Source organism: Coptis chinensis, chromosome 7 (assembly GCF_015680905.1).
Source record: "Coptis chinensis isolate HL-2020 chromosome 7, ASM1568090v1, whole genome shotgun sequence".
Lineage (NCBI taxonomy): Eukaryota > Viridiplantae > Streptophyta > Magnoliopsida > Ranunculales > Ranunculaceae > Coptis > Coptis chinensis.
This window is the reverse complement of record NC_141462.1, coordinates 1,345,814-1,369,057: the sequence shown is the minus strand read 5'-3', so window position 1 is coordinate 1,369,057 and position 23,244 is coordinate 1,345,814. Positions and strand designations below refer to the sequence as shown.

General features: G+C 36.4%; 4 protein-coding genes across 9 annotated transcripts; 3 read left to right on the top strand and 1 right to left on the bottom strand.

Moving 5' to 3' along the window:
- The first annotated feature begins 2,183 nt into the window (after window positions 1-2,183).
- LOC147485058 (putative arabinosyltransferase ARAD1) lies at window positions 2,184-5,304 on the top strand. The gene is made up of 2 exons (XM_086573153.1): window positions 2,184-3,623; window positions 4,559-5,304. The coding sequence occupies exons 1-2, from the start codon at window positions 2,682-2,684 to the stop codon at window positions 5,111-5,113; spliced, it is 1,497 nt and encodes a 498-aa protein (XP_086429279.1). The 5' UTR covers window positions 2,184-2,681; the 3' UTR covers window positions 5,114-5,304.
- Window positions 5,305-6,767: 1,463 nt separating this feature from the next.
- Window positions 6,768-14,306, top strand: LOC147485057 (mediator of RNA polymerase II transcription subunit 15a-like). 2 transcript variants are annotated; one of them, XM_086575203.1, is made up of 7 exons: window positions 6,768-6,924; window positions 6,993-7,107; window positions 7,183-7,246; window positions 8,468-9,115; window positions 12,004-12,074; window positions 12,498-12,572; window positions 12,705-14,306. In XM_086575203.1, exons 1-7 carry the CDS (start codon window positions 6,854-6,856, stop codon window positions 14,127-14,129), a joined length of 2,469 nt encoding a protein of 822 aa, XP_086431329.1. In that variant the 5' UTR covers window positions 6,768-6,853; the 3' UTR covers window positions 14,130-14,306. The 2 variants fall into 2 exon arrangements, with proteins under 2 accessions (XP_086431329.1, XP_086431330.1); XM_086575204.1 differs by lacking the exon at window positions 6,993-7,107 and having other exon boundaries at window positions 6,786-6,924.
- A 1,161-nt stretch (window positions 14,307-15,467) lies between these two features.
- On the top strand, window positions 15,468-22,090 carry LOC147485056 (G-box-binding factor 2-like). Of its 5 annotated transcripts, none has more exons than XM_086575209.1 (10): window positions 15,468-15,534; window positions 15,652-15,778; window positions 15,862-16,025; window positions 16,130-16,187; window positions 16,405-16,447; window positions 16,549-16,748; window positions 17,463-17,540; window positions 18,344-18,469; window positions 19,065-19,274; window positions 19,450-22,090. In XM_086575209.1, the coding sequence occupies exons 3-9, from the start codon at window positions 15,955-15,957 to the stop codon at window positions 19,266-19,268; spliced, it is 780 nt and encodes a 259-aa protein (XP_086431335.1). In that variant the 5' UTR covers window positions 15,468-15,534; window positions 15,652-15,778; window positions 15,862-15,954; the 3' UTR covers window positions 19,269-19,274; window positions 19,450-22,090. The 5 variants fall into 5 exon arrangements, with proteins under 5 accessions (XP_086431335.1, XP_086431336.1, XP_086431334.1 ...); XM_086575208.1 differs by having other exon boundaries at window positions 15,474-15,534; window positions 15,652-15,738; window positions 19,122-19,274; XM_086575206.1 differs by having other exon boundaries at window positions 15,474-15,534; window positions 15,652-15,738.
- LOC147485055 (arabinosyltransferase RRA3-like) lies at window positions 21,013-22,784 on the bottom strand. Its single transcript, XM_086575205.1, is given in 3 exon segments — window positions 21,013-21,745; window positions 21,747-22,409; window positions 22,483-22,784. Coding segments are annotated over 3 exon segments (1,302 nt in total). The 5' UTR covers window positions 22,666-22,784; the 3' UTR covers window positions 21,013-21,289.
- Window positions 22,785-23,244: the final 460 nt, after the last annotated feature.

Sequence of the window (23,244 nt, the reverse complement as noted above, 5' to 3'; positions counted from 1 at the left end):
AGGATGGCCTCTGTGGTCAGAGTCAGTGTCATTTAATAGGAATAAGTAGAAAGGACAACCCGGAGAAACAGTGGCTATATCTTAGAGGAGAATAAGCAGAGGCCTCTTCTCTTAATTGACAATAGAAAAGCTGCTTTTGGACCGTGGAAAAGTTGCTCGGGGTTTACACAAGTTGTGTTGGTAAAATGCCCTTGGGACGTGGACTTCTTCACGCATTGGATGTGTTCTTGTTGAATTAATACTGTAACTGTGGGAGCTTACGTTTCTGACACAGTTTTGCATTGCAAATGGTGCTTGTCCGAACAATCCCTGTAACATTTGCCATTTGCCATTTGCCATTTTACTGATAATTATAAATTTGTAAGTTTTGATTTTCGATTTGTTCTGCGAACTTGTTACTGAGATATTCACTTATAACTCTGAATATGCATCTTAGATTTATATTTCTTCTATAAACTTGTTGTCAGTCTTTAGAGTGGTGAGGATGTAAAGGGAATAAGCAATGTAGCGATACTCCACATGTAGGCTATATATTCCCAATCGTTGCTGTGAAGAAAATAACAAAAATAGCACTGTCCTGTGCAGTATCTACCAAGTGCTTCGTGCTTAAAATTTGACAGGGAATGCTTTTCAGTTGCAGACTTGCAGGCTACCAGATGTCCAGAACCAAGTCAACCAACAACTACCCAGTGCAACTTACATGTAAAATATTACATAAAACATTAAATAAACCGTTTGCTTGAATCCCCAATGTGATCATACATCCCGTGATTGATCAAAGTATTGGCCATTTTCATGATCTTATTATGTTTATTTTCCCATATTTTATGGTTTGTTAGTCCAATGCACCTGTTTATTTATATGCTTAATCTTCGGTCAACACTTAAAAATAATGGCTGCATTCTCAACTTGTGCAGTAAAGATTCTATAGAATTCTTTTTCTTTTTAAACTTTGCTTTCGTTTTAAGCTAAGATGCTCGCTGAAGAATACTTTATAAGATAGTCAATTCACTCAATCGGAACGTTTAAAAGTAATTTTTCCCAATAAACATAAAGAATTATGTCACTGGGATTGTGAACATAAACTTCTCAATTACTCATCGCTAAAGGTGCCTAACTTCACTGGGAAATACAAGTGCATGTACCGAATCTTTTTTTTTTGGTTCTTTTCTTTTGCCCACTTCAATCTCAAAACAGAATAAATTTATGGACATACCACTATTTACTGTCACAAGACTTTATATTGATGGGTGGAGAGGCTGTTAGAAAAATTGTTTATCTACCTTAAAAAACTGTTTATCTGGCTCACAAAGTGTTTGGACCAATGAAAAGCTGCTGTTTGTGGACAAGTCTGTCCACAAATTCGCTCTTGAAAACAGAATAAATTTGTGTTACACTAATAGCATTCCCAATACAAGTCAATATTTTCTCTCTCTTATCACCTCCACGTAGGTAATATTTTCCTTCTTATTACCGTTTTGGTGAAAAACAAGATGAAACTGCCTAATGCAAAAGTGAATATTAATCTCGGACGGGATGTTAGATTCTGTCTAGATGTAAAAATCGAAAAAACGCTCTGGACAAAATGAAATATTATGCCTGAAATTTTAAAAAAAAAAAACGAAAAAAATTCAAAAAATCATGAGACGGAATGTAAAAAAAAAAAAAAAATTTAAAAAAAAAAACACAAACACAAGACGGAATCCAACATCCCGTTCGAAATTCACAAGTCAACCACTATCTCGGTTAATTCCCTAATAAAAAGAGGTGAAAATTTTCACATTTCCTAATAAAAATAGGTGAAATTTTTCACTATCTCGGTCTAACAACATTGAGGTCACACCACTAATAAAGAAAATGCCAAGAAATCTAAAGTGTGTTTTAAAAAAGAAAGCTCACATTCCTTTTTTTTTCACCTGTATTGGAAATGCTCTAATAAAGTACATTGAGGTCACACTAATAAAGAAAGAAAGAACTAATAAAGAAATCTAAAGTGTGTCACACTAAAAAAAAGAAAGAACCGACGCTTTACCTTAAAAAAACAGGAAACAGAAAGAACCCACGTGAAAACAAATTTTGCATGTGTGTAACATTTGTACAAAGCATTAATAATGTTTCTTTAAAAACATATGGGCCCACACTCCACGTTGACAAGATTTTAGTATTCAATGAACAGAATCATCAGATAAAGTGTTACCAGGGCAAGAACAGGGCCCGGTTCCACAGTGAGACCCGAACATCACGCTGATGATTCTTGCCCAACACCCAGACTAGAAAACAGCTTCCACCAATTTTTCAATATCAACTCTTGTTCTTCTCCTACTCAGATTTACAACAACCACATTTCCAGATAAATATATCCTTGGGCCCTTTTTTTTTTTCATATATATGTTATTATTTATTGCTTTTAAGTCGTTGGGTTGTTGACATTGTAATCATATCCTTGTTGGGTCAGTGCTATATCTTTATCACAGTTTGTTGTAATGCATTGAGGATGCTGTGTTTTTTGAGCTTGTTTTGGTTGATGGGGTGTTTTGTTTTGTATTTTGAATATATTCAGTATCTTTGAATCATTGAAGTGGAATTTGAAGTAGAGATTTTCAATTCTAGCTTAGGTGTATGTGTGTTCAATAAAAGACTGGATCTTGGTAAATGTTGTTTGGGAGATTTTTAGTGGCACCATGGCAGATAGGAACACCCCTCATTTAGTTGGGTCTATTTCTAGGAAATTTTTGTTATGTTTATTCACAGTGACAACCTTTTTTTTCATTTTCTCTTGGTTCTTTGTCTTTCGTTCGACGGGGCATCCTCATTTTATTGACCATAGCTTGCTTCCTAATTCCAAACTCTTTTCAGTGATTGAAAATAATGACAGTTCTCAAACCTTATATGATAATGACATCCAACTATCGTCCTTACACAACCCCTCTTACAAAGTAGATGGTAGAGAAGTTGATCCTCAAGAAAACCCAGGGGTGATATGTAAATCGAGTAAGGTGCCTTTGAAAGTGTTTATGTATGATATGCCTCCCGAGTTCCATTTTGCGCTCCTAGACTGGAAAGCTCAAGGAGACAGTGTGTGGCCTGATATCAAAACAAAGATCCCTGATTACCCCGGGGGTCTAAATTTGCAGCACAGTATTGAATATTGGCTCACATTAGATCTTCTCTCTTCGAGTTTTCGTGGCCAGAATAGTGGTTCTAGTGCCGTAAGAGTCCTCAACTCAAGTGAGGCTGATGTCATATTTGTTCCCTACTTTTCCTCCTTGAGCTACAATCGTCATTCAAAGGTGAAGCCACCCGAAAAGATGAGCCAAAATAAAATGTTACAAGAGAAGCTTGTAAGGTATTTGACTTCTCAGGAGGAGTGGAAAAGGTCAGGAGGGCGAGACCATGTAGTCATGGCGCATCATCCAAATAGCATGTTAGATGCAAGAGTAAAATTATGGCCTGCCATGTTCATTCTTTCAGACTTTGGAAGGTATCCTCCAACTGTTGCTAATGTTGAGAAGGATGTGATTGCTCCTTACAAGCATGTAATTAGAACCTTTGTCCACGATTTGTCGGGTTTTGAGGACCGTCCAACTTTGTTGTATTTCCAGGGAGCCATATATAGAAAAGATGTAAGTAAAATCTTCTTTCTCAATGCAGTTCAACCTTTATTTATGCTTGTTGTCTTGCATGTTTCTCTACTTGTTTCCATGTCAGGATAAAGACGTATGAATTGTTTAACCGCAGCATGATTGAACTTAAATCGTAATAGGAATTCACCCTTTTCTGTACAACAGGAACTTAGTGTTCGTTTTCTTGTGTCTCAAAATTATGAGTTAGCTAGAAGTGCGCACAAATATCAAGCTATACTACAATTATGATGATACTATCTTTGCTGAGACTTATACTAGCCTTTACGCATTGGAAATCGCATTTATGGATTTAATGGATGGATTGGTCAAAATCTTAAATGACTTTTATGATTGTATTAGTTTCTGTTCCTTTTTACTTTTAACAATATTTTTTGTTGAACTAGCTATACTGTAGTTCTTTTGCATCTAAGTTGTCAGATGTGTTCGTTACAGGTTCCTAATGTTTAGCCACTTAATCACTTCACTGATACAGAGATATTTGTTGAGTTTTCTCGCATGCTTCTTAACTCTAATGACTCAATTGAGACGTCCTAGTGTCCTACCAAAGTACCAAGCATGTAATTTGTAATGTCAACAAGAGATTTCCACTAGGAAAGTAGAGACATTGGCAATTTTTTTGAATTTGCATAGTTATGAACTGCCAACAGCTCAATCCTAACTGTTATATTCCTGATAACATTTCTTGCCATGTATTATAGTGAACATTAACTGACAAACTTTCGGAAATGCATACTGAAGATCATCTCATCAATGATTGAACTCTAAAAAGTGAGACAAATCTATGCATGCTTGTGCTTATAATGCTATTGGTCAACTATCCTGCGAAGTTCATATGTTGATTTCTCACTTGATTTTTAGGTTGCCTGGTTTCTGTTGTTTCTTTATTAATTTCTAGTTGGATTTCTTATCATCAGGGTGGGGTTATTCGACAAGAGCTGTTTTATCTCTTGAAAGATGAGGAAAATATCCATTTCTCTTTCGGAAGTGTCCAAGGAGATGGTATCAGAAAAGCTACTCAGGGGATGCAATCCTCCAAGTTCTGCCTGAACATTGCTGGTGATACCCCATCATCCAACCGCTTATTTGATGCCATCGCAAGCCATTGCGTTCCTGTCATAATCAGTGACGAGATTGAGCTCCCATACGAGGATGTCCTCAACTATTCTGAGTTTTGCATATTTATACGCACATCAGATGCTCTCAAAGAAAAGTTTATCATCAAGCTGATCAGGAGTATTGGGAAGGAAGAGTGGACCAGGATGTGGAATAAGCTGAAAGAAATTGAACGGTTCTTTGAGTTCCGGTACCCATCACATGAAGATGATGCTGTCCAAATGATCTGGCAGGCGGTCGCTCGGAAAGTCCCTGCGGTCAAATTAAAGATACACAAATCACAGCGTTTTGCTCGATCTGAAGTCAATAGAGAAAGGAGAGCGTCAACAGTTCCATGGTTCAGATATTTGTGGTGAAAACGATCTAGGCTTTAACACTCATTTCTCTCTCTCTCTCTCTCTCGTTTTCAGTTATTAGGAATTTTCCATTTTAAGTAGATAACATCCATGTAAATTTACTGCTTTGAAAATGTGAGAAATTCATTTCAATCTCACTGCGAATTTTTGATCTGTATAGTTGTTAATGCTGTGTGTTTCTTATATTTTGAGTTTTATTCTCCCGCATTCAATTACAAGGAGTGGAATCCTTAAGCGATCTTAGATTTGTGCACAACCGACGGTATTTGAGAAGTAACTCTGGTTGGGATAAAACAGTAAAACACCAGAGAGAAAAAGTAAGTGCGGGCATCAAAATTCTTTCTAGGATCAATCTCAAATAGGCGTTCATGTTAGCAAGGGTTTAGAATGCAAATCTAAAGGAATACCATAAAATTGAGTGGTATGAGGAGGATGACACAACTTACCAATCAGGAGCCCGACCTCTATTTTCTAAATGGATCTCTTTACGGTCATATATGCAGATGACACCATTATTTTTGGGAAAGGGAATCTTTAAGAAGCAACATAAATTGAGAAGTGTCTGTAGAGATATTGTGCTGCCTCAGGTCAAAGTATTAACATAAATAAGTCAGGATTCATTCATAACAAGAGACTACCAGATAGAGATTCTAGAATGTTACATCGGATTTTCAAAATCCCTTGCACTGCTAAGTTTCCAACAGCCTATTTGGGTATCCCATCGGTGGTCATTATAAGTATATATAGATCAACATAACATTGCCATTTATCCAAACATATTACAAGCCCAAACCGATCTTTCTTCTCTTATTCTCGCTCAAGTTGCCGAGATATTTCCTCTAAGGGCTCCAAACCCAATCAAAAAGCAACACATGTCTATAATATTTTGAAATCCACCTAAACGCCATTTTCTTAGAATTACCAATTTGCCCTCACCAAAATTTAAAGAGAAAATTTTAAAAATTTGTTGAAAAAACAGAAAATGATATTTCAAATGTGTTCTTTTCTATTTTTTTATTGGGACTCATGAATGATAATTATTATAAATCTTTTTTATTGGAAATAAAAAACTAAATAAAAACTCATTTATTTACACTCTCACTTTTTCTTCCGGAATTTTTTATCTGTTGGGGAGACCTTAAAAACAAAAATAATTATTAAAGGGTGAAGATTTCTAGACGAAACTTACAATCTTTTCACAATCAATCAATCATAAAATAATGGATGGTAATAATTGGAGACCCGCTCCTCAACCCGAACCAACTATGGTTGAAACACCTGATTGGCGTGAATAATATTCAAACAACCTGATTCTCGTCATCGTATTGTTAACAAGTGGAAACCAAAGTTTTATAGTTTTATAGTTTCAGGAATGAGAAACATTGACTTAAAACCTGGTAGATTTGAACTTGTGGAAAAATTTACCATGGATATCGTTTGGGATTTGGATTTATTTAGTTACTAAACCAAATAAAAATCTCATTTATCTATTTTAGATAAGATTTGGGCTACCCCATGATATCCTCGGGGTAGACGAACCCTTTAGATAAAGTGGGTTCAGTTAGAAATGTGGGGCGCGTGGGTCCCTCTCTCCATATATATATATATATTTATATATTTTTTTCTTCTATAAAACGAAGTCACAGTCACTATTTTCTCTCCTCATTTTTCTCCGAAAGATTCGAGGGCGAAGATTTCAAAACTAGGGTTTGTTTTCACAATCATCAATCATCATCAATAATGGATGTTACCGCTCCTGATTGGCGTACTGCTTTACAACCTGATTCTCGTCATCGTATTGTTAACAAGATGTAAGTTTTGTTTTAAGAATTGGGCTTTACTTTGAATTGAGTGTCATAGTTTAATTTTTCCATTGTAGAATGGATGGTTTAAAGAGAAAGGTTCCTATGATTTCTGGACCTGAGGTGATAAATGAACTTAACAAAATTGCTGTAATGTTTGAGGAAAAGAGTTATATGGCTGCTGATAGTCAGGTAAAATTTTATAGCTTGCACTAATGAGAGAGGACATACTCATTCTGAAACGTTTTATGTTAATTACTATTTCAGTCAGATTATCTACGGAAAATATCATTGAAGATGCTGACGGTGGAAACTAAATTTCAGACCACTGGTAAGGTTCAGCCTACATTCATATTTTAATGCTGGGAGTTAACAATTTTCTCTAAGGTCTTTTTAGGGTACAAGTGGATGTAGAAAAACATGTAAATATGAAAGCTTGGGGGTGTTTGGATCCTATTTATTTAGGCTAAATCTATGGTGCGCGAGATGTAGGGTACGCCCTGACATCTCGGCCACTCATACCAAGGGGTGCGTGTGTATTTAATGGCAAAAGTACTGATCCAACGGCCCATATGACCTGCGCACTGAAGACATGCTCATTTATTTATTGTGTTTATTAGTGAAAAAATATTTTTTGAAAAAATAAATGCTTTTGGTCTCTATTTAAAAAAAAAATAGTTTTTCATCCAAAAAAACACTTTTTGGGGACCAAAAACTAGTTTTATGATTATTAGGTAAAACTTGTTTTTCAAGTTAAAAAACTGTTTTTCTTTGAGGGAAACACTTTAGATTTTAGTACTCTATGCCGCGATATGCCAAAATATGTCGAGAAATATAGTGCGAAATATGGTTTGATAAAATAGTTTTCTAAGAAAAACATGTTTATTCAAAAACTGTTTTTAGAATAAATATTTTTTCATAAAATTGCTTTTTAAGAAAAAATGAGAACCAAACACCCACTTAGCATTTTCACCCATTGTTTAATGTTTCTGCCTTTTTGCCACACAGCACATCTGAGTAGTAAGTTGCCTTAACTGGTCATAACTGTGATAAATTTTCTAGTGAATCCATATGCTTTCTTATTCAACCTGCCTACAACAAATTATCTGTAACGTTTTGATAAACACGAGTCAATAAGATCTATAGTTATTGATGGAGCTATTAAGGTTAATGGAATTATGGGATGTGATAACGCATTGTAATAAAGCACTTAAAATCCGTTACAGTAAGTTAGTTGGATGGTGGATTCAATTAGTTTCATCAAAAGTTACTGCAAAATAAATAAATGTCTCATATTAAATTCAGACATCCAACTCAAAGCCCATTGGCAGTGAGTGGAGCGTCCACAGGATATGTGTGCTCCTGCATTTCATTTTAAATATCCATATGGAATCAAATCTCAACATCTCATATGGAAAGTCTTTTTTTTTTTTAAAGTTGTCTCTTTTTGTTAATTCACAAACTTATGTGTCTTAGTGTTTTCCTTCCTCATAACGATTTTCTGAATCCAATTTGGCTGACATCCTGTGTTATGGTTATGATCTCCAAATAGGCTCTCATAGCATGCAGTCTCAAACGCTTGCAGAGCAACAACGGAGTTTAAGAAACATACAGCACCAACAACAACAAAATCAGTTAAGCGGTCAGCAAAAGAACGTCTCAGATTTGCAACAGAATCAACAGCAGCAGCAGCAGCAGCAACAACAGAGGTTACGTGGCCAGCAGAATAGTCTGTCAAACATGCAGCAGCAGCAGCAACAACAACAGTTACTGGGTCAGCAGAATAATATCTCAAACTTGAATCAACAGAAGCTGGGATCACAAAATGGTGCTGGGTTACAGCAGCAGCAATTGATTGGAACTCAATCTGGTGTCTCAAACATGCAGTCTCAGCAGTCATTGCATATGCTGTCACAACAAGCTGAGATTGGATGGCAGCAACAGAAAACTGCCCAGGCACCATCGACAATGATGCAAATGCCAGGGCAACATTCACAGTCCCAACCACTACTGCAGTCGCTGATGCCCCAGCTTCAACCTCAAGCAGGACCATATCAACAACAATTGGGATTGCAAGACCAGCTTAATACATTGCAACGCGACATGCAGCAAAGGCTTCATTTATCAGGTGTTCAGCTTCAAAATGTAATGGAGCAGAAGCAAATTCAGTCACAAAGAGTGCTTCCTGAGGCCTCGTCAAGTACGTGATTTTAGAATAATATCTGTGATAATTTCTTTTCTATTTCTTTTGTCCCTTGTTATGCTTGTTCACACCTTCACATACTAATGAACGAGCTTTTCAAATTTGATGTTGTCCTTTCTATGAAAAGCCTTACAAACAACTTTGCTATATCTGTTTTCTCCACTTTAAAATAGTTACCCACATGTATGTGTCCATGGAAATGCACTTATTTTTAAGACTGATCTTTGTCCAAAATCAAAGCCTTTTGTTCGTAACACTATTTATTAGCACATGTATCCCATCGAATGTGTGGTCTCTTGTAACTAGAAATTTTTGGGGTGTTAGTTCCAGTATAAAGTTCAGTTGCGAGCTTAGCCTTTCTTGTTTTTCATACTCAAGAATACGGAAGCTGTGAATTCTGAATTGATAGTCTGAATGCTCAATAGACTGAATAACTTTTTATTGCTACTGACATCTGGATTATGTAATTTACTATTCAACATTCTGGAATATTTCCCTTTTTATGACCAAAGTGTATCCTAATTTTAATGTCTTTATAGCGGGTCCGTCTCTTGTGGTTTACTTTCCACTTTCCAGTCTCTTATGCACTAGGTTGACTGCATATTAATAGCAGATAATGCTTGTTGTAACTAGAGAGAAGACATTTTGTTCAAAACAAGGGAAAAGAGGATATGGGATTTGAACCATAGCTGTAGCTATCTCAGAAAGCGTAAATTTGGGAACAATTGAGCCAGCTAATTAGTGTACCTTTAGTTTGGATGATATAATATTGATATGTGGTCTTCCTTCGTAAGCCCTTCGTTTGCTGGTGTTCCGATTTATAGGATTTGGTTGAATGTATTGATGCACACTGTTGAGATAAGTGTGGCTCTCATCAAGCTGTTGATGGATTCTGTTTTACTATATTTCCATCTATTCCCACTTCATTTGGAATTGTAACTTCTACTAATGCCTACTTTAGTGTGCGTACTTTGACACCACCTTGTTCTAATGCCTATGAACAGTCTGTGTTGCTGAATGTGAAAAGTGACACGTTTATTGGATGTCACTTGCACTGTTGTGTTTTACATGTATGCCCCTCGAGCCATGGTGGGTTAATTTAGTTTCTTATCGTTGTGATCTCATCATTCAAAAATCCAGTTTCTTATGTAGGAAATTGGCCCTGTTTATCTTATTATTTCTTATTTTTAGTCCGTTTGGTCCCCTTGTTTCGTGTACTTGTTTGTGATTGGCAGTAAGTGGCGATTAACATTTATATTAGTTAGATTTAATGAATGCCTTTCTTCATGGAGCATAGGGCTTTGTTAGGACTAAAATACTAAAATGTGAAACGGTGTTGCTGGTGGATATCCTTTTATGGCTTAATGCACTTCTGTCATGCTTGGTTATACAATTTTGGTTCAATGTTGGTTGGTTTTCAGTGTTTGTTTTTGATCACTTAGTGCTTATACGTCGTACTCCCTCTTGTGGTGTTATTGTGTATGTTGATGATATGGTTATCACAGGAAGCGGCTCTTGTGGTTTTTAACTATTTATAGACTTCAAATTCTTTTTAGGTAACAATTTTTTACGAGGGTTGTGGGATTCGTCCATCACATTCTTGATTGATATTGAGATTGCTTGTTATAAAATTCACTTTTGGTAACAATTCTATACAAATATTTTAGGATTTGTCCTTTCTTTCTTGATTGAGATTGAGGTTTCTTGTTATGAGAAAGGTGTTAGTTTGTTTAAGAAATTATGCAGAAGTATGTGTGATTGTGTTGGATCCACCTGTAAAAGAGTGTATTTAGATCAGAACCTATTAATACACCAAATGACTGCTACGAAGCTTGATGCTGAACAAGGGGAGTGTCTTAGTGACAGAAAAGTTGGCTTGAGAAGTTGATTTTAAATTTGGTTAGTCATTATGCATTAGACACACAATTGGACTGGTTAGTCACCTTAAGGATGATTGTCTGTCCATGTTAGGAGGTTGTACTCCGTAATTTTAGATATCTGTTCTGTCACCATAGAAGAATATATATAGGTTTTGCTGTTACTGGTTGAGCATGTGACTACACAAAATGATATTCTATGTATTGTCATCATCTGTTGATCGGAAAGTAGAATGTTGTTTTTCGTTCAGGTGGTGGGCCTGGGATAAGGTCTTTGGCTTCTGCCTCACAAGGCGTAAGGGATGTGGTTCAGTTTCTCTTTGAGAGATGGATGGGACTTCTATGCTAATCTAGTTTGACAACGGATTTTTTTTTCTTTTGTTCTACTGTTTGCTTAATGCACAAAGCATATGAATCAGAATTTGATATTGGGGAAGCAAGTTGTTACCCATCATATCAAGTCATTTTCATGAACAATGGTTACTTCGAGTTCCTTTAGTATCGGTTCGTTTTTGTTACTACTTGGCATTATTTATTGATAGGGACGTAAAATAGTTTGATGGGTTAGTCATTAGTGGGTTATATGCTTATATAGGAGGTGAAATAGTATTACAAACATTAATGCTTTGAAAATGCAGAAACTGTCCAGGTTTTAGGATCCGGTTTTCTCTTCAGTAGGTTGCAATAGTTCGTTCCAAATGAAAGGATTATATAATTTATTTACCGATCAACTTTTCAAACTGTCAGTTTATTGTAGCACTACTTTTATTGGGAGACTGGCCCCAAGATCTTGGGGCCACTCCACCCCTTGCCTATTGGTTTTGAGTTGGAGGCTCCAAAGTTAATCCATTCTCCTCCTTTCTTCCTTCATAAATACTTGTTTTGTGCTTATAAAGTATACGGAAGCCAAAATTTTGTCAACTGTATTGATGTTTTCATTTGTGTTTACTCCACTAGAAAAATCGTTTCACTGATGAAACTGTGTGTAATTTTATGTTCTGATTGTAGCATCAATAGATTCAACAACTCAAACTGGAAATGCAAATACAGCTGAATGGCAAGAAGAGGCTTATCAAAAGGTGATTTTCATTTACTTGTTTTCTTAATTTAACATTAGATAGAGATATAAGTTTATATCCTAGTTTCATCTAGTTATTTTTTTACTCTCTATACTAAAACGTTTATTAACAAGGCTGTGTTTCAAAAATAATCCGTGTCGGATATGTATAGGAAGCTATTAATGTTGCACTTTATACTGTTTGCATCACGATGATAGATATTTTATGGCTGTTTCTGTTATAACAAAACTGAATAAGGCGATCATTTATTATTCAGTATACATTGCTTGATTGGATAGTTGTGAACTTGTGATTAAGGACTGTTTTCAGAATACATATAAGGACTATTTTGATTGTGTTTTCTCAATGACAGTTGAAATATTTTATTTTGTTAGTTCAATAGATAAGATTAAAATTGACAAAGTAATTTTTCTTGCTTTGCAGATCAAGGCCATGAACGATATGTATTTACCAGATCTGACCGAAATGTACCAGAAGGTTTGCGCCAAACTCCAGCAGGTATGATTTGACTCATATAAATGTTTATGATGTACGGTGTACCATATAAGAAAAACTTTTGCCCTTACCTAAATTTTACTCCTTGGACGTCTTTTATATATTTGACTGAGCATATATTATGTTGTTGGTCAGCAAGAGGTACTCACACAGCCGAAAGAACAGATTGAGAAGCTCAAAAGTCTGAAGCTGTATTTGGAGCACATGCTGCATTTTTTACAGGTGGCTAAAAATAATATCCCAGCTTGTTACAAGGAGAAGCTTGATAGTTATGAAAAGCAGATTGGTCGATTTCTGAATTCACATCGAGGCAAGAAGCCTATTCCTTCACACCAAGGACAGCAGCAACTTCAGACATCAGGTGGCCACGCACTCTCCATGCCTCACCAACAGCAGCCACAATCCCAAATATCTCAGCTGCAGCAGCATGAAAACCATATGAACCCCCAAATGCAACCAATGAACATTCCAAATTCTGGAACCTCAGTGCAACCAAGTGCAGTGACAAGCATGCCACATGGTACCCTTCCTTCTTTATCAACCCAATTGGGAGTCCCAGCTACACAAGCAAATGTGATGAGTTCACTGCAATCTGGTTCTGCATTAGACATGGGCCAAGGAAGTGCATCTAGTTCATTGCAGCTAGGTGGTGTGGGATCAAGACAACAAAATACTATTGCTGCAACACAACAGGCATACATCAATACCTTGTCGCAAAGTGGTGTAAATGGATTACAGCATAACATTAATTCCCTTCAGATGATGTCTATTATTCTCCAACAGCAGCATCTGAAGCAACAACAGCATCTGAAGCAACAACAGGAACAACAACTGATGCATTTACAACAGATGAAGCATCAGAGTCATCAGTGCCAAATGCACCAGCAACTGATTCAACAGCAGCATCTGCAGCTGCAGCTGCAGCAGCATCCACAACTGCGCCAGCAATCTGCACAATTTCAAGCACACCAAATGCCACAGCTTCAGCTGATGTCTGAGGACATGAAGATGAGACAAGTCATGGGTTTTGAACAGTTAATGGCCCCACAGCATCATTCAGCAGGACAACACACTACATATCACCCTCCACAGCTGAAACCTGGTGCTCAGTTTCCTATTTCTTCTCCTCAACTACTTCCAGCTCCATCACCTCAGCATTTTTCCCCACAGATTGATCAGCAGAACCTGCTAACGTCTTTCCCAAAATCTGGAACACCTTTACAGTCTGCAAACTCACTGTTCATTGTTCCTTCTCCTTCCACTCCCTTGGCTCCGTCACCAATTCCTGGGGACTCTGAGAAACAGGCTTCCTGTATCTCATCCCCCTCGAATACTGGACATGTTGGACATCCTCAAGCAACTGCCGCGCTTGCTCCAGCTCACTCCCTTGCCATTGGTACACCTGGGATTAACGTATTTTGTGAGCGTTGTGAGCGAACTGATTTGGAGGATAAAGTGGATACTACGCATGGACCAGCACAATGTTCAATGAAGGGCATTTTTATAAGTTGTCTTATTGTTATTGTTTTTGGTTTTTTACTTTCGTTGTTGGCTTGTTGAGATTATAATCATATCTTAGTTGGGGCAGTGTTATATCTTTATCAGAGTTTGTTGTTTGTTGGGGGAATGGTATTTGTTATGCTGTAATGCATTGAGGATGTTGTTTACAGAACATGGATTAGAAGCTGTTTTGAATCATGTTATGAATTGACGGAGTGTTGAGGTTGTTTTGGTTAATGTGTGTTTCTTATTTTTTGAGTACATTCACTAGTTGATGAGGATATTGGGGTTTGAATCATTGAGGTGTAATTATGAAGTCTTGTTACTTATATGATCTATTATTGTAAGATTTTCAAAGCTAGCTTAGGTGTATATGTTCAAGTTTTTGTCTTGTTGTAAATAAAAGACTAGATCTTGGTAAATGTTGTTTTGGAGATTTTTAGTGTCACCATGGCTTATAGGAACTCCCCTCAGTGATTGAAAACAATGACAGTACAGTTCTCAAATGCCATACGGTAATGATATCCAATTATCGTCGGTACACAACCCCTCTTATAATGTAGATGATAGAGAAGTTGCTCCTCAATAAAATGCTGGTGATATGTAAATCCAGTAAGGTAGTTCTGAAAGTGTTTATGCATGATATACCTCCTGAGTTCCATTTTGAGCTCCCAGAGTGGAAAGCTCAAGGAGATATATAGTGTGTGGCCTCACATTGGATCTTCTCTCTTCGAGTTTTCGTGACCAGAATGGTGCTTATAGTACTGTAAGAGTCGTCAACTCAGTTTATATTAATTTCGTAAGCATTTTTGGCTATGTGGAAACGTACAATACCTGAAAAAGGAGTCAAATGTATGTTCTCACCAAACACATCAAGCTTATTTAAATTTAGGTCGTTGAGTCGTGGGCCTCAAGTTAAAGGACCAAGGAAGAAGTGGACTGGAAAGTGGAGACTGGTGTGCATGTGTATATCTTACGTACACTTCACTCCCTCACGTTTTAAAACTTATTAGGGTTTTACGTGTATACATTTGAAACTACTTGTTCTAATATTTAGGATCCCTCACTTGGTTTTTGTGCAACTAAGCTTAATGGAAGAAGTGGTTGTACCTAAGTCTTTGAAACAAACTGCGTTACCTCAGGTTTTCTCTCTCTACATATGGAGCCCAATGCCCAATGATAGTTCTACTATTTCTCTGAATATATGTAGAAATTAAGATTTATCTATTCAGCAAAAGTGCACGTTACATTTCGTGAAATCTTGCACTTGTAAATTAGGTAGGATGTTAGTTGGTTCTTGGTAAGTATTAGTCCAGAAATGTTGAACTATGCTGTTCTTTTCTATCTCTAGATAATAGTGTTATATATCTATCTAATGTTGATAAATAGTCATTCGGCAAGAAATAGTACGCATCCGTTTCTAATGTTTAACTTTTTTGTGCTAAGACCAATGGCCTCGTTCAAAGTATGATTTACTGCAACTATATATACGTTGGGACTTATATTGTCCTTGTGTATATTATTTGAAGAACTTAAGTGGAAGTATAGTAGTAGCTTATCGTACATCTCTTTGAACTAACAGGCATACTTTGCTGGAGCATCCACTCGGCCAGCCACTTTCACTTCACCTGACTCCTCTGCTCCAGCTCCTTATCACTGTGGAAGCCAGGTGGTTATCTCTGATACTCGGATGTTACACGGTTGTTTTCGTAGATCACATTTCTCTGTATAGCCAGGTGGTTAAAAGTGCCACTATACGTTATAGTTAAATCACATTTCTCTGTATATATAGCTGCAGACTGCACCATCAATACGTACACGGACAGAAAGAAAAGTTCTCACTGATTCAATTAATGATCTCAAGGGAAGTTCAGGAAATTCAAAAATGGTTGACATGAAATGTGCAGAGAGTGAATTGGTGGCTTTAGGCCTCAAAACTGGTAGCATATCACAATGGTAAGTTGGTAAGTTTAAGCTAAATTACACTTTACATGTTCGTCAGTCTCTTGTCCATACAACTCATTTTTTTCTGTTTTTTTATTGCAATTGCCTCCAAACAGTGCTGAGAGTGAACGTGAATGCTCATCAAATACAAGTGACGAGGATATGATAGAAAAAGTAAGCATTTGTTATGTACGATCTTTGATGACTAAGCAGACTTGATTGTTGGTTTAGTATCTATATATAAGGAGGATACTTCAAAGTAACATACCAGAGCAAGCGTTAACTTTGTAAAATTTGTGTTTGATCATTCGCACATGTTTTATTGATTACGACATACAACATAAGTTGCCTCTAAATTAGGACTTACCCAATGTTACTTTATCTTTGTCAGAGCACAAGCAACAGAAGGAGCTCTGATCAGATGCTTGCAGTTGGTACTGTTATCATTTCAAAATTACATTAGATTCTAGAATAACAATTGTTGTTCATAAATGAATGTCATATTTGTGTTAGTTAACATCAAGAGCTTTCACAGGTAAAAATGCACGGAAGTGTGCTACTCAGGATATTGGTTCAGGCATTGAACCATCTTTCAGTGCAAGGGGACAAGCTGCTTCAAGCATTCCAGCATTCAAGCCAGGGAATACAAGACCGTATGCATCTGGTGTATCGCAGCCAGTTACTCCAGTTACTATGGTTGGCAGTGAAGGAGTTGTATCTGGACAATGGATTCTGGTATTCAAATTGCAGAAACTTGTTACATCTATGTTGAATTATATGATATATATGTTTCATCTTCTTTCTCCTTCAAAGGCGTCTAGCTTGGTCATGTTGATTTGGTCCATGATACATTTTCAGTTTTATGCCTCGATAAGAAGTGGTATGCTAGATGAATCACACAAGACAGAACTCATGGAATTAGCAATGTATTCAAGTTGATTTCAAAAGATTTTAATTTGTGTGCGAATGAGTTACATAGTGGAGCTAAAAATTGTGTGCCTAAAAGCTTTATTTTTGGGCTACAATTCTAGATGTATGGTCATTGTAGATTTGGCATGTGTATCGTATGAAGTTCATAAAGTGAACAAAAAATAATCTATTTACGAGAAGAACTACTCTTAATACCTCTTAAATGGTATAGATGCAGTTCAAAAATCATATGCAACGTAGGTTGTCATTTACTTAGTTCAAACAATTAAGTGGCACATGGAACTCTTGCTGACATTGCAAGAATCAAGTATTCTTCTCTTATAATGACTATACTACTATAACAATTTCATCATTTATCTTGGGTACTTGTCAATTTCATTTCAGTTTATCATTGAATTTTATTTTATTTTATTTTTGGTTTTTTGGTTTTTTCAATTTTATTCTTTAAGGTTTATGTTATGGTATGCAACTACAACGGATATACATGTACTTTTGCTGACTTGACTTTTACTCTAATAGGACGAACATGAACTGAAAAGACAGAAGAGGATGCAGTCTAATAGGGAGTCTGCTAGGAGGTCAAGATTAAAGAAGCAGGTGCGCATGATAACTATGAAATTTATGGTTCAGAAAAATCTGTCACCTCCTCATTTGCTTGAAAAACTGAGTGACTATTGGCCAGCATCTGTTAGTGTGGCTTACAGTTTGTAAACTTAGTCTTGGTATTGTAAAAGTATCGAGTTAGAGAGATATAAGTTTCAAGAATAGGAAACACAGTTACTCTAAAGGGTCTTAAGTATAGTAGCATGCCTTATTATAAAGATTTGGAGTCTCTGGTACTAACTCTGTTGCGCTACTTCTAATAACATAACAATCGGAAGGTGTAGCAAAGCATGTTTTGTGGCTTATTCACAACTTTTATGTAAGAGCTCGTATATATTATGAAATCACAATAGACTACCTCTGCAATGTGCTAAAATTGAGTGGCTACTTTGAGGCAATCTCAGATACTTTCAGTGGTGTTTATGTAAGAGTGACATCCATTCCTTAAAGGATTCTCAGTGTTGGATAGTCTCACACACCCCATATATATGACAAGTACCTACACAGTTCTATGCTATATAAACGATTAGTATATCATGTTTAGAAAGAGCATAGTTTACATACAATACTGCTGGCTGACACCAAATGCGTAGTTATCTCTGTTATATACTTATATATGTATTAATAAATCTCTCGAAGTTTAACAATGAGTTTGGAGATGTTGGTCTTTGTCATTGCAGAAGTCACTCCAAATGATGCCAAGAGAGACCCTTGATTGGACTTTGGCAACATTAATCATACGTGCATCCTAGACTGCCTTTTTGTCTTTTTTTTCATTTCGTTATTTGTTTTACCAGGCAGAATGTGCAGATTTACAAACAAAGGTGAAGAAATTGAACAACGAGAATAATACTCTAAAAACAGAGCTTCTGAGACTTGCTGAGGAGTGCCAGAATATCGAAATGGAAAATAGTTCAATTAAGGTTAGTGATTAGATATCTTTCCACTTAGTGCTCAGCTTTTTATCTTATCATACATAAATGTTTATACTTCAAATTTTGTATCCTGCTGTGATAGATATATAGTTTGCTTATTTTGCTATGTTCAATGTGTCCATTCTCTTTAATGTTGAACTATTTCTGGTGAATCCACAATTTGGAAATACTTTTTGTACATATTCCAAATTGTGACATTAATTTGTCAACCTTATCTCCTGTGAAAAAGAAAAAATAAGAACAATCTTAAACCAAGGGTGTAGTTTGGCAGGCTAACCTTCGAGCTCTAAGTAACAATCCTGTTGTTAGTAACGTATGGACAATTACAATCCAAGAATTTGGCACTAAATTGTAATTGCATATAACATAAGAACCATCTGAAATGTTGTTTTCTAACATATCCATTTAGTCTAAAAGGAAAACCGCAAGAATCCCCATGGTGGCAGTTAGGAGTTCTTGGAAGTTGGAACCTTGCAATGCTTTGTCTTAGTAAGAATAGTATATAATGTGCTTTTATATAAGCATATATTTCTATTTGAATGTGAAGTGAAGTGTTTCTACCAAAGTTTTTACACTGAAACAGGTGGATCTGAAAGAGTTGTATGGAGAAGAACTTACATCCATTCTCGAAAATGACCAGGTTGAAGATGGCCATTCGGGGGTATTAAACCCTGAGAGGCTTGATAGCGGTGAGGGAGAGAACAAAATACGTGATTGTTCAGGGGGGAGCAACTCAGTTTCTGATGGATATCAATGTCACAGAGACGTAGAAGCAGATGCTAACTGAATACTGGTATTCTTTTCATACTAACTCAGCTTCAGTTTTTAGATTTTGTGTTTGCTCATTTGGTATGTACATTGCTTACCTGAGTAGGAGCTCTTAAATCTTAACGTGAAACCAACATAACCCATGAAAGCAGGATTCTATCCAATTAGTCAATTTCTTATGCCACTGGTTTGAAATGCAGATTCTGAAAGAGGGTACAATATTACACTTTAATTAGGCTTCTGTTGGAGTGGATGCATTAAGGTGGATTTGGACTGACCAATGAAGATATGACTGTCCATATATACAGTCGATAAACATATATATCATATTTTGTATCTTCTCCTTTTCTTCTGGAATGACTTTAGTGCTAGTGGAGATGCAACTGCATCTGCAGGAGTTGCCGAATCATAACATTGTAATCCATTTTTTGAGCATAACACTCAAATTATGGTATAATCCAGTATTCCAACCCATTACATATACGCATAATTTGATCATTACCCATTTGTTATGGGTAACTAGATTTTGCAAATGGTTTATACCATTATCATTTCGCAAATGGCTTATACCATTATCTCCAACTTGTTGGCCGTCTAATACCGCTTCCTATAATTGTGCGGTTAAGTTTTTGAGATGGGCAAGTAGACTCGTTCATTAAAAGTTTAAAACAACAGCGGCTAAAAGGAGAGAGAGACAACACCACATCATTCCATACGTTTTTGACACCTTTGGTTTCATGACACCAGATTTAAATGAACCACATGAGGTAATCCATAGCAACGTGATGAATGTTGGTTCTGAAGTGCTAAATATGTACTGAAGGATTAGCTGTTAAAGAAAAGATTAGCAACGCATTTTGTAATAAGCCTGTCTTCTAACATTGTCCTAACAAAGGCGTATAAATATAAATATTGTGTTGCATATTGTATTGCTATTTGGAAAAGAATGTACCAATACAACTTGTAACACGCCTTCCTCTAACTTTGTAATATAAAGATTTCAGACTGACAGTCTACTGTTTACCCACCCCAAACCCTTCACCCAAGATATGTATATAAGATTAGTATAGACAGGGTGCTTGCCATGTTAATGCTAAAGGAAGAACGATAACCATATCCTTTTCAAAAAAGAGAAAAAAGATCCAAACAAAAAACCTTTAATTATAGATCCACACAGGAGGAGGTACAAGAACAAAAAAAATAGCTTCCATGTGTTGTTTTACATTAGCTTCTAATGACAAAACAAGCTATTAAAATCAATAGATAATCCCTTCGGATATTTCACTTACTGATGAAAACACAACACGAGCATGAATCATTTGGTCGTAATATATAATAGAGTAGTTCATCCTTTAAGTGTGGCCTCAACTAGATTGAATTTCTCTAGCAAATACCATTACATACACAGAAGACCAGAATCTCCTTTCCATCCCCCTAGATCAGTACATTACTAGAAACATGATGATAAGGAAAAGGTTTCCATCGCAGAAGGTGCCATTTGAACAGGCTTTCTCTTAAACGGAATGAACACGTTCGTGGGGCAGCTTATATAGTGTTTTGAACAGCTTTTTAATTTATGCTTATTAACATATTCTTGGGCAGCTTATATACGACAGTAACGACACTATATAAGCTGTGCAAGACACTATATAAGCTGCTCAAGACAATATATAACATGTCCGTTAATGAACAGTCCGTTTAAGAGAAAGCCTGGCCATTTCAATGTCAACATTCTTATCAAGTTGGATTCAACAAGAAGTAAATTGTAGCACCAGGAAAGTATATTTAAACTCACACACGGAGAAAATCACAACTTTTTTTATCATAATACATAATTATCAGTAGGTATCTTTATACCTAAACACAAAAAACTCGTACAAGTGTCGGTAAAGAAAGCAAAAAATTCCATAAGGGAACTCAATCAGGGTAGCCATGTACTTAATTCGTGAAGCTCTCAAAGGTAAATTTAAATGTATAACCTGTTCGTGCCTCTATTGTCCACGGTAGAGTCCCTTGATAACGGTCAGCAAATACATGCCACTACCATTCAGAACCATCTGGAAAGGCTTTCAATGCATCTTGTTTGCCATGAACATAGAACTCGACAATTGCTTTCATTCTAGGAAGTTTATCAGGATGGTAATTCACATGAATGATGACTGGCTTTAACTTACTCAACTTAGCATCTTTCCGCACAGTCTTAAAGAGCACTTTGCTGTTCATAAAATTAAACATATCCATAGTTCGTTTAGAAGCATGAAGCCCATCGTAGCCAGGATGTGAAGGATAAAAGAGTTCCTCATTAAAGACTGCTTGGTCCCATGATTTTGGCTCCCGAGAAAGCCTTCCAGCGACACGATCCAAAAGCTCAATTGCAGGAAGTGTGGGTCTAATGTAAAAGAAACCAGAGTTGTAAACCCATATCCGCATCGTATGTGCATATCTAGACCAACCCATTGACTCCTCATCGAAAACATCGTTATATCCATAAGCTGTCGAAGTTATCATGCCCGTCACTCATTGACTCCACATCTGAATCCCGATAAATATGATCAAATGGGTTCTGCAAGTACACAATATCCACATCCGACAAAAGAACACTATACCCAAGCTGCAAGAACTCTCTCAACACCCTAAACTTCAACCCCGACACAGCATGATTACCACCCGTCCTAGCAATAGAGTCAATACCCTCATCAGGATCTCTTTTATAAACAGGAACACCTTTCAATTTACAAAAATTCTCAATCTCATCATCCAACGCAACAACAATATAATTCAATATACCCACATTCTTAATATTCGTAAACCAAACCTCCAACATTTCCTTCACATTACCAGTAGCTAATCCAACTATAAGCTCTTTCCTAATAGCTACTTTCTCAAGTATCTTCCCTAGCCTAGGATTTACCGACTCGTCAGGAAGAACATTCGGGTTCGTCCTCAATCCCTTAACCGTCCCAAACGTCCCCGCCTTATGATTCTCACCTAAAACTAAAAACTGCTTCTGTGCTTGGTCTCTCCCTTGGTCAGCTAATCTAATCTTCTCATTTAATTCCCTGACTTGTTTTTTCAACTCTGAATTTTTCTCTGATACTGAAACTAACTCTGATTTTAACATGTTCACTCGTTCTGACGATTCACACTGTGCTGAACCAATCTAAAAAGTCATAATTAAAGTCAAAACATGTATAAATTAAAATCAAAATAATAAATTTCAAATCTTTACAAACCTGGAGATTGGCTTTTTCAATTTGGATCGGAGGTGAATCAAAGCCGATGAAAAATCCATGTGGATAGAAAAAAGCAAATACACAACCAAGGAAAACTCCAATACCAATCGCAATTGCAATTCTTGATCCACGTAATGATGAGTTTCCATTACCACTACTACTACTGTTTCTTCTACCCGTCATTTTTTTTCGAAATTTATAGGCAAAGTGTAAAGTGAGCGAGAGAGAGAGAGAGAGAGAGATGAGAGTGGGAGATGAGAAATGAGGAAAGGGAAAAAAAAGTCAGACAAGAGGTAATGATTGGATGGATTGAGAGACCATGGATTAAATTGTGTGATAGTTTTGTGAATGTAGATGCCTTAAAAGAGACATTGATATTCAGGTAAAATCTATTAGAGCATTTTTAGTTGGTAGTAATTTGGTTGCATCATCTGTTCGTTCGCATTCTTCTTCGTAAATTTGGTAATTTGGATGATAACGGAGCAACATTTGTAATGTCGCGCGCCTTTGCAAATATCGTCGAAATTATTATTTTTTTATTTTGACCAACACCGCGCGCCACTCCTAATGTCGCGTGGGTTTTTTTTTTTTTACTTTTGAAATGGTAGTAATATCGGCGTGGGTTGTTTTTGTAATGGAATTTGTGACCACTTAAAGTTGGCGCTAAATTTAGACCTTGATTCCCCAAATTTTTCTTCATAAATTTTAAATTTATACTACCCATAGTACAAAATAGATATAATATTTATCGACTCAATTTCA

What these genes read in the sequence shown, in the direction of transcription:
- LOC147485056 (XM_086575206.1), top strand. Translation starts at nt 15,493, where the DNA reads ATGTTTAACTTTTTTGTGCTAAGACCAATGGCCTCGTTCAAA. An exon ending in TATCTGGACAATGGATTCTG is followed by an intron (nt 16,749 to 17,462) that starts GTATTCAAATTG and finishes TTACTCTAATAG; the next exon opens with GACGAACATGAACTGAAAAG. An exon ending in TGGAAAATAGTTCAATTAAG is followed by an intron (nt 18,470 to 19,064) that starts GTTAGTGATTAG and finishes ACACTGAAACAG; the next exon opens with GTGGATCTGAAAGAGTTGTA.
- LOC147485057 (XM_086575203.1), top strand. Translation starts at nt 6,854, where the DNA reads ATGGATGTTACCGCTCCTGATTGGCGTACTGCTTTACAACCTGATTCT. An exon ending in GCTTCCTGAGGCCTCGTCAA is followed by an intron (nt 9,116 to 12,003) that starts GTACGTGATTTT and finishes TTCTGATTGTAG; the next exon opens with CATCAATAGATTCAACAACT. An exon ending in TTTGCGCCAAACTCCAGCAG is followed by an intron (nt 12,573 to 12,704) that starts GTATGATTTGAC and finishes GTTGTTGGTCAG; the next exon opens with CAAGAGGTACTCACACAGCC.
- LOC147485058 (XM_086573153.1), top strand. Translation starts at nt 2,682, where the DNA reads ATGGCAGATAGGAACACCCCTCATTTAGTTGGGTCTATTTCTAGGAAA. An exon ending in GAGCCATATATAGAAAAGAT is followed by an intron (nt 3,624 to 4,558) that starts GTAAGTAAAATC and finishes TCTTATCATCAG; the next exon opens with GGTGGGGTTATTCGACAAGA.